This window comes from Sorex araneus, chromosome 4 (assembly GCF_027595985.1).
Source record: "Sorex araneus isolate mSorAra2 chromosome 4, mSorAra2.pri, whole genome shotgun sequence".
Taxonomy (NCBI): domain Eukaryota; kingdom Metazoa; phylum Chordata; class Mammalia; order Eulipotyphla; family Soricidae; genus Sorex; species Sorex araneus.
In genome coordinates, this window is record NC_073305.1 from 91,499,429 (window position 1) to 91,508,787 (window position 9,359).

The following is a 9,359-nucleotide window of genomic DNA, read 5'->3' on the forward strand; positions in this document are numbered from 1 at the left end:
CAGAAAAGAAAAAAATCTAATCTTTAATGTTTTTAAGGGAAACAGGCATCAGTTGTGCCATTTATAACAGAGCTATAATAATGAACAATATGCTTCAAGGTTATTAAATCCTATAGTCTCTGAGCTTATTGATGACATTTTATCAAGTTATATTTTCAACTTATCTGCTTCTGACCACATGTGACTTCAACTCATCTTCCAAATATTAAACAAAAATGATAACTGCCGCAAGACAGAAAGGAGATCTACAGTTTTCATTCATTCCTAAAAGATTTCAGCAAACATCAGCTGTCCCTTGAAAACATGGAAAGAAAAACACTATCCAAATAAAAAAAGTATCATAAATTTCTCTAATTCCTATTTGGATTAAATCACTCAGGATCAATCAACATATAATGTTGAACATCTGGGCTGTCTCAATGATCCTTAGCCATATTCTGTATTTAGAACACTTGCCTGTTTATAAATCAAATTGCTTATCTCACCTAATACTTGTTTGGATCAAGGAACACAGAAGTGTTCTCCGGCTGGGGGCAGAATGAAGCAGAGCAAAATGAAGTGTTCAGTAAGTAGGGTGTGTGCCTTGCATGTGACCAACCCAGGATTGATGCCTAGCACCATCTATGGTCCCCTAATCCCACCAGGAATGATCCCTGAGCACAGAACCAGGAATAACAGCTGAGCACTGCAGGCTGTAACCAAAAATTTCTTTTAAATAAAAAAGAAATAGTTAATGGCAATAACAATGTTAATTGGTCCATCATACTTCCCATATGGATATATCTGACTTTGCTTCCACTACCACACTGCTTTTTGTAAAAGAATTAATGTTTACTATGCCATGATTCTGATGATGGTGATGATGGTAATAAAGAACAAACTCTGATTACCATGACCAATGGGAGTCGTGACCTCTGAAATCCTATTATCTTCAATCTGCCAGGCTCAACAGACCTTACTATGCCCTGGTCTTGTATCTTTTGTATGCTGTTAAAGCCCTCCACAATGATTTTAAAAATAAGAAATTAAACATCTAATGCCTCTTTATATACAAAGAGTGGATTTTTCAGACAGGTTTACTACCGTCACACATTGGAGCACATGTGTGAATATATACTCAAATGTAGAAGACTGCTTGTCCAATACAATTCACTCCCGAACTGTAGTTTTACCAAAATGTTATTTGTATAAAATGACAAATGATATAACTTTTATCTTCAGGATCTTATTATATTTTATTATCCATCTTTACTGCAAAATGTTTTGGAGGGAGTGTTCACGAGTCAAAGTGAGCAATCGAGTATATGCTACAAATGACCACAAATAGTAACGGCTGAGTAACTGCATGCTTGAATTATGACCTCTCAAATTTTTAACTAATGAAGCACTCAATCATTTCAGAACTCTCTACTTGAGAAAATAATGGTTTCATATAACATGGTTATGTGCTAACACTAATTTATTACATCACTTAGTAATTGTTACAAACTGTTTTTTAATGTAATTCTTACTTTTAACTTGAATTCACCATTTATGTGAGAAAAGTGATGACATTCTGTTCTATAAATAAACAATCTTATCAGGCTTATAACTTCAAAATATATACTGGCATCAGAACATAATTCTAACTAAGATACATTTTGTATTAAAAAAAGGAGATCAGGTGTTCAAATAGATAATTGCATAAGAACACTGTTGATACCATAAAGTTATTTCTAAGAGTTTCTGAAAGCCTAGCTGTAAACAACTTTGTTTTCCCTTCAACGCAACTAAATGACCAAAACTTCAATACAATTTTGTATACAGAACTAAGAACAATGCTTACACTTCAATTTGTTTTCTTAGGTGTATGTCACAAAGTCTTCTGAATTTAGATAAAGAGAAAATAATGTTCCTATTACCCAGATGGATTTACCCTGTCATGTTCATCATTATATAACTAGTTAATGAAAATTACTGCATATGGCATCATTGGAATTCACAAGAAAATTAAGACATATAAATAAATGGAGGACCACATATTATACATCTAACAAGCATAGGGATAACATGAGAAAAGTAAGAGAGGAAGAGGAAGATGGTCTGGGATCCCAAGACTCACAACTGACGTCTGGAATTGAAGTACATTAGAAAGGGTGTCCACCTTGAACACGGCCAACCTGGGTTCAAATTCTGGCATCCCATATGGTCCTTTGAGGTCTCCAGAAGTGACCACTAAGCACAAAGCCAGAGTAAGCCCTGACCACCACAGGGTGTGGCCCAACCCTGAACAAAAGATTCACAAATGACTTGACAAGGCTGTTCTAGATTTTCTTCTACCAGTACTGCTGTAGAAGATATCAGAAAATTTGACAAACCTGAAACATCAATAGAAGCAGACAGGGGGATAATGCCAAGCCCAACAAAGGTTTCCAAATTGATATGGCTTAAGACCCATTTTGCAAGAGAAAAAAAAATACAGCAGCCTCTACTCTAGAAATCTACATTCTTTACATGAACAAGCAGAAAGTGCACCCCCCCATAGCACTGAGGGCTACTTCCTGCCCCCTAAATTATTCCAGGTCCACTTTGGAGGCAATATCCTGTATTTTAGAAAAGACTGGTCTAGTGAAAGAACCACCTGGTTGTAAGGCAGAAAATCTTCAGGATACAAACTACTTTCATCTGTCAAATATGGATACAAGTTTGCCTCAACTGGCCCCAGACAAAGATATCTGGCTAGTAAGCCTGATGTCTAACCTAATCTGCTGTAAAAAGGAGCTCTTTTACCTTCTTGCGGAATCAGAGATCAATGACTGGAAAATCAGAATTTTAATTTAATCCCTTTGAAAGGGCCCCCTTTAGTACTGGAGAGGCTGCAAGGAAATCATGGACTTACACCTCAATAATAGTAACAAAGCACCCTTCTCCCAGCAAGAAAGGACGACAATGGAGAGGTCTCATTATTAGTGTTTTAGTACTAATTAGTACTTTTAGTACTTTCACCTCCTTCCAGAAGAAATGAAGGTCTACCCATCTTGATGCTGACAGAGACCACATAGGGAGCAGCAAATTTCTTCCTGTCCTGGAGCAAGTCAATACATGCCACAGGGAGACTGAATTTCCTGCAACTGGCTGGACCTGGTGATGCACATTCTTTCTTTGTTGACCTGAACTCAGAGGTGAGCTACTAAAAAGTAAAGCAGATTTTTAGTAACAGAGTAATGTGTGTATGGAGAGGAAGAAGACATGACCTTCACAGGTAAAAAAGGGATTTTAGTAAAAATAAAAGTCACATGTGTGTGGGCGGGAGGGGGGGAGTTAGAGCAGCAGATCAGGCATTTGCCTTGCATGTGGCTGACCCAGGTTCAATCCTCAATACCCCCATGTGATCCACTGAATATCACCTGGAGTGATCCCTGATCACAAAACCAGGGGTTAAGTCCTGAAATCAGGTGGCTGTGGACCCAAAACAAAAGATGAAAAGGAACATGCACACCATTGTTTTTCAAAAAGCCGAGTACTTATTATTAATAGCCTTAGCAACAACTTTCTTTCAAAACTCACTCTGCGGGGACTAAAGTGATAACAGAATGGGGGAGGCACTTGCCTGCTTGCTGGGGTCAACCCAGGTTTGATCCATTTGGTCTTGGAGCCCCAGAAGGAGGGATCCCTATAGGGCAGAGCCTGGAAGTCCTGAGCACTACCAGTGGGATATGAAAACAAACAAAAATCGTAAGAACTCACTACCACTGGGGCTGGAGTGATAGCACAGCGGGTAGGGCGTTTGCCTTGCATGCGGCCGACCCGGGTTCAAATCCCAGCATCCCATATGGTCCCCTGAGCACTGCCAGGAGTAATTCCTGAGTGCAGAGCCAGGAGTAACCCCTGTGCATTGCCAGGTGTGACCCAAAAACAAAAACAACAACAACAAAAAAAAAAAAAAAACAAGAACTCACTACCACTATAGCACTGTAGCACTGCCGTCCCATTGTTCATCGATTTGCTCGAGCAGGCACCAGTAACATCTCCATTGTGAGACTTGTTGTTTTGTTTTTGGCATATCGAATACACCACGGGGAACTTGCCAGGCTCTGCCGTCGGGGAGAGATACTCTCGGTAGCTTGCCGGGCTCTCCGAGAGTGATGGAGGAATCGAACCCGGGTTGGCCACATGCAAGGTAAACACCCTCTACCCGATGTGCTATCGCTCCATCCCAGGTCCACTCTAATGAAAATATTATAATATCTAAACAGAAACCTAGCATGATGGATGAAAAGTTCCAGGGGTCAGAGTGACAGCACATTGGAAAGGCACTTGCTGTGCATGCGACTGACTCTGGTTCAACCCCCCAGATCCAGAGGGTCCCCCCCAAGTCCACCAGGAGTTAATTCCTGAGCTCAGAGTCAGGAACTACCACTATGTATTATGAAACAAAAAAAAAACACAAGGAATACAAAATTAATATTTATGTCAATATTATTTACAATCTTAACATGCCTATTGTTACAAATTAACATTTGTGAAAGCCATTAATCCTTGCTCCTCTCCTGGTTTTAAAAGTTAAGCTATACCTGCAAAAACGAAGGCTAATAATAAACGAAAGGCCAAGCTTTTAGCAAAATTTTAAATACATTTTAAGTTTTGAAAGATTGAATTATTTGGATATTTGGCAATAATCGATTTTATCTTATGATGAGTAAGTCAAAACAATGCTAAATCTACCAGTCTTTGATAAATTAGGAAGTTGTGCCAACCAAATCCAACATGCTGATTTGGATAATATACTAATCCTCTTTAAAAGTATGGAATAAAGGGACCTGAAGACAGTTGAGTCGGGAGGGCAATTGCCCTGCACAGGGCTGATGAGGTTTGATTCCTGACTCTCCATGTGGCCTCCCAGCACCACCAGGAGTGGTCCCTGAGCACAGGAGTAAGCCCTGACCACAGCTAATCCTGGTCCAAAACAAACAAACAAACAAAAAAGATGTAGACTATCGGTTTAGAGAGATAGTACTCTGGGTATGTCATTTTCCTTGCATGTGTCTTAGTCAGGGCTCAATCCTTGGCAGCCATATATATATATATAAAACTATGGAGTAATATTTTTAATATAAATATTTGAACAGATATGTCTTGTCAACAAACAGGTATGCTTGTCTACAAACAAAATTTCTACGTATATGTTTATCCCTAAGCTATAGTAATATAGGTCAACAGACTTTAGCACGCAAATCTGAGTCCAGTGCCCAAAATAATGATGTGTCTCAACTTACATTTTAGTTCAATACATACAATATTTGTCAATAAACTATAAGAGAATGAAAAAAGTTTCAAAGCTATTCAACCAGTTATTGTGAATTCATAATACTGGTTACTTAACATCAATTGTAGTACCAGACTGAATTAGAATTTTAAAGAAAAATATAGATCACCTAGTCTAACTTCTTAATTTGAGAAAACAGGGCAACTAGGAAGGAATCTGCCAAGATTCAGTTCAGGCAAAATTGGAATTAAAATTCAGGTATCTGGGTTCAGAGTTTAGTGTACTTCCCAGAAGTAGTAAAGATATCAATCATCCCATCTAATTTCATCTGGCAAGAAAATTCAGAGGCTGAGTGGAACTTCAAAAAATCATGCAGTTTACTTTTTTTTATCATATTCAAAAGCACCTTCCATAACAATGAGTAATTAATATTACAGGAAGAAAATTATTTTAATTAACTACTTTATAAAGTCTCTTCAAACCATATTATTCTTTTCTAAGCAACAACCAAACTCATAAAATGTCTGGGTACTTCCATTACCTTCTCAGAATGACCCTATTGGAAACACACAGCAAAAACAGCAGAAATGAAACATACTATAAGTAACAAAGTCGCTCTTTTAACACCACAGCCTTAAAATCAAAACAAAGTCTCACAATTGAGTATTGATTGCATTTATCACCAATCAAACAAGCAAAATAAATCACTGTGAAAGCTCATTGGTTTATATCACTACCCTTAAATATATTAGCTTCCAGGACATCATTCCAAAGAACTGAATCATGTGGATCATTTTTATTACTCACTCAGTCTTGAGACTGTCTGCAGAGTACTTACTGAAATGTACTTCTGTGTGCACCTTCCTTCCAAATGAATATCTATGTCAGATTTATTTATAGCTACTGCCTTCAATCAGTACATTTTCAGGTATGAAGGGGAAAAAATATCAATAAAACTCGCCTATAGAAATCAGAAGTGAAACCTAGAAATCTTGGCAGATACTCTTTGAAAAATTATTTCTAATCTATAATGTGAAAAATGTTCACTAAGACGTATTGGAAATTTCAAAGGGCACTCACATGGAAAAGCCCCAGGTAAAATTAAAGGTTTAATTTAACCCTACATATTTCTTCGTGTTTGTCGTTATATATCCCAAGACAATGTTACTGTCTCCTTCGTTGTCTTTTCCTCCTCTCTGAAATTTGGGTACCTCTCTTTGTTTCTTGGATGTTTTGCTATTTAGCTTTTTCCTCCAAATTCTTTACCAAAGCAGTACATGCCTCCCCCTACTGGGAAAAAATTAAATTACAAGAAAAATCTAACTCGCTCTTAAGTATCAAAAAATCAAGTTCCTGGGAAAGATGAAATGTTAAGGAACCAGGTGCATAGAGTTCTGTGACTAAATTACCTGTGCACTATACTTAGAACTTTTAAAATTCATCTATTAGTTGACGGTCTTAACACTACCATCTCATTTATAACAGAGATAAACTATCCATAGAGACTGCTATCCCAAAGAGAACTTCAATTAGCAGGTCAGAAAACATTAACAGCTGTAACTTGTTTTTTTCATTTTAAAACATTTCAGATAAATAAAGGCATGTCTGGAAAATGTATTGAACAATTGGAGAAGGCATAGTTGCATTTTTAAACACTTAAGCATTTGTTAACTTTTAAGTTTCCAATATACCTGTTTTATGTAGTTGCATTTAACTGTTATTAGAGGGATAGTTTAAACCTTAATTGACTTAAATTTGCCAGTTTAATTTCTGTTTTCAGTCAAAACCAAGAAAGTAGTAAGCTTAACTGTATTTTACCTTTTCTAAACCTCCACAAAATTAATTTGCTCCCTGAAAACCATAGTTGTTGTTTTGCTCATTTAATATTTTTATCTTTTAATAGCCTTAATGAAAAAATGAAAAATATCTTGTACTTGACTGCTATGAATAATAGTCCCAATAAAATATTAAAATAACCAATCCTGTTTGGCTCATACATGGAAGCTCAGAAATTTTTTTTATGCGCAACCAAGTCTTATAAAAAAAAAAAACATTTCTTTTCAAAGCTGAGGGGCTAGGGAAGAGGAAGTTGTCACTTTTAGTTCTACTGGAGGAAATTTCATACAACCTAAGCTACAAATGTGTGCTGTTGTCAATTTGATGATGAAATAATTCATTACTAAGAAAGCATTCATCAAAAATATCTAGAGTTATCTAGAAAGGTATGTGTAGGCACTACCTAGTGTTATCAGACTGCGTTTTTTCAATGTTAATACAGTAATTTGGATAATATTTCAATGTTTCTGTCATATAGAAATATCTGTGTTTTAAAACAGCGGTTCAAAGCAATACAAAGGACAAGATAGAGAGATTCCTCTGAGAATGAAATCTCCTTTAACATTACAGGTACACAAAGAAAATTCACACTTGGTCAAACAGTTGATCAATTGTCAAGTAGAGTCGGGAACCAAATTTCACCGAGTGCCCAATCATCTCACTTCAAATAGATTTATAAGCACATTAGCTCCGCCGTATTCACCAACACAGACGAACCTGCACAGTTTAAGCTAGATTCACTGGAAGACTTTTCATAGAAAAGACTTATAATTAAATTACGGGGTACCAAAAAAAAAAAAAAAAACCACCCTTCCAGCTGCTGGCAGGCGTAGAGGGGGAAGTGCCGATTTGTCGCTCAGAAGCTCTTAGCATACTACACTGGTCATCACTGACTCGCAAACTGATTTCCCTGCCCTTTAAGAAGTGCCCATATCCCCCGCGAAGACCGCATTCCACTTAAGAGTTTCTTTCTCGAGGATCCTAACAGGTCACATCACCCCTGCCACGAGACCCGGCTGGGTCTGGTCTTGCCCAAATTGCGCGGTGCCTGGACAGGGAGCGCGGCTGGCCGCCCCCGGCCGGGGCTGGGTCCGAGCGGGCACCTTACCCGGGGAGTTTGCAGCGGAGGCTGCGACCCGCGGTCCCTCCCCAAGTTCACTCCCGCCGCCAACCGGCGCGGCCCCCCATCCGTGCCCCAGTGCAGCGGCCGGTCCTACCTTCCGCCAGAAGGCGTGAGGCATGCACAAAAGATGGATCCAGGCTATCTTTCTCGGCCATCAGCTCAGGCAAGTATTTCTCCTCTTCCATAGCGCGGACTTCGGACCGTTCCCCCAGCGAAGCGCAAGGTTCCGCTCGCTGGGACGCAGGGTCGCCGGGCAGCGCCTGCCTCCGCGCTGCTCCGCCTCCGGCGCGGCCAGGGGATGTCCGCGCGCGTCCTCACTGGCCCATGCACCGAGCGCCTCGCCACTGCCGCCGTCGGGCTGCGCGGCCCCGCGCCCCCGCCTGCCCGGTCCCTTCCGTCGCCCCTCGCTGGCGGGGAGCTGAGACTCACACCAGCTGCCTTAACTGGAGAGGCGGGAACTGGCCGGGTCCCACCTCCGCCGGGCCCTCATTGGCGAAGGGCCCGCGGGAGGCGGGACCCTCGCGGAGCCGGGGGCTCCTCATTGGGGCGCGCCGCCCGTCGGATCGCCTGACTGGCAGGAAGCCGCTGCAGCGGGGAGGAGGGCGCCGAAGGTGCAAAAGCTTTCTTCTGGCTGCCCAAGCCTTTCCCCGGTTATTAGGCATGCCCAGTTGTGTGGAGCCCTCTACGTCTTCAGCGGAGGTGCGGAGGTGGAGAAGACAGCGGGAAACGCACCGGTTACACAGAAGGTCGAGCCTAGAACGTCAGGAGAGATGGAAATGAGGAGTGAGTCACTGAGGGGCTGAGAACGAGCCAGGGAAAGTCTTGGAGCGGTAGATGGGACTCACCTGCGTCCCTAAGGCACAGGTGTCTCCTGTCCCTCATGCAGCTCCGACGCACCCCAGTGTGCAGGAATCAGCAGCGCACCCCGTCTGGAAATATAAAATACTGCATATGATCGCTAGCTGGTATTTCCATTGAGCCTGACCTACATCTCAGGAAGCCTTAGGATGCTCATTAATAAAGAAATAAAGCGGCTCCTGGGGCGATCTTGTAGTACAGCATCACTTATGCTTGTATATATTCAATAAATGTTTTTGGAATATTGAAAAGAGTAGAAGGACTCTGCTAGAAATTAGAGAATGTCGGTGAATGAGC

At 40.7% G+C, this 9,359-nt stretch overlaps 1 protein-coding gene across 8 annotated transcripts in view; it reads right to left on the reverse strand.

Annotated features, from left to right (window-relative positions):
* KHDRBS2 (KH RNA binding domain containing, signal transduction associated 2) overlaps positions 1 to 8,652 on the reverse strand; it is a 584,438-nt gene extending 575,786 nt beyond the window's left edge. For all 8 annotated transcript variants that reach the window (XM_055136315.1, XM_055136314.1, XM_055136313.1 and 5 more), the window contains exon 1: positions 8,299 to 8,652. In XM_055136315.1, coding sequence (XP_054992290.1) covers positions 8,299 to 8,389 — 91 coding nt within the window. In that variant the 5' untranslated portion in view covers positions 8,390 to 8,652. The remainder of the gene's footprint in view (positions 1 to 8,298) is intronic.
* Between the last annotated feature and the right edge of the window lie 707 nt (positions 8,653 to 9,359).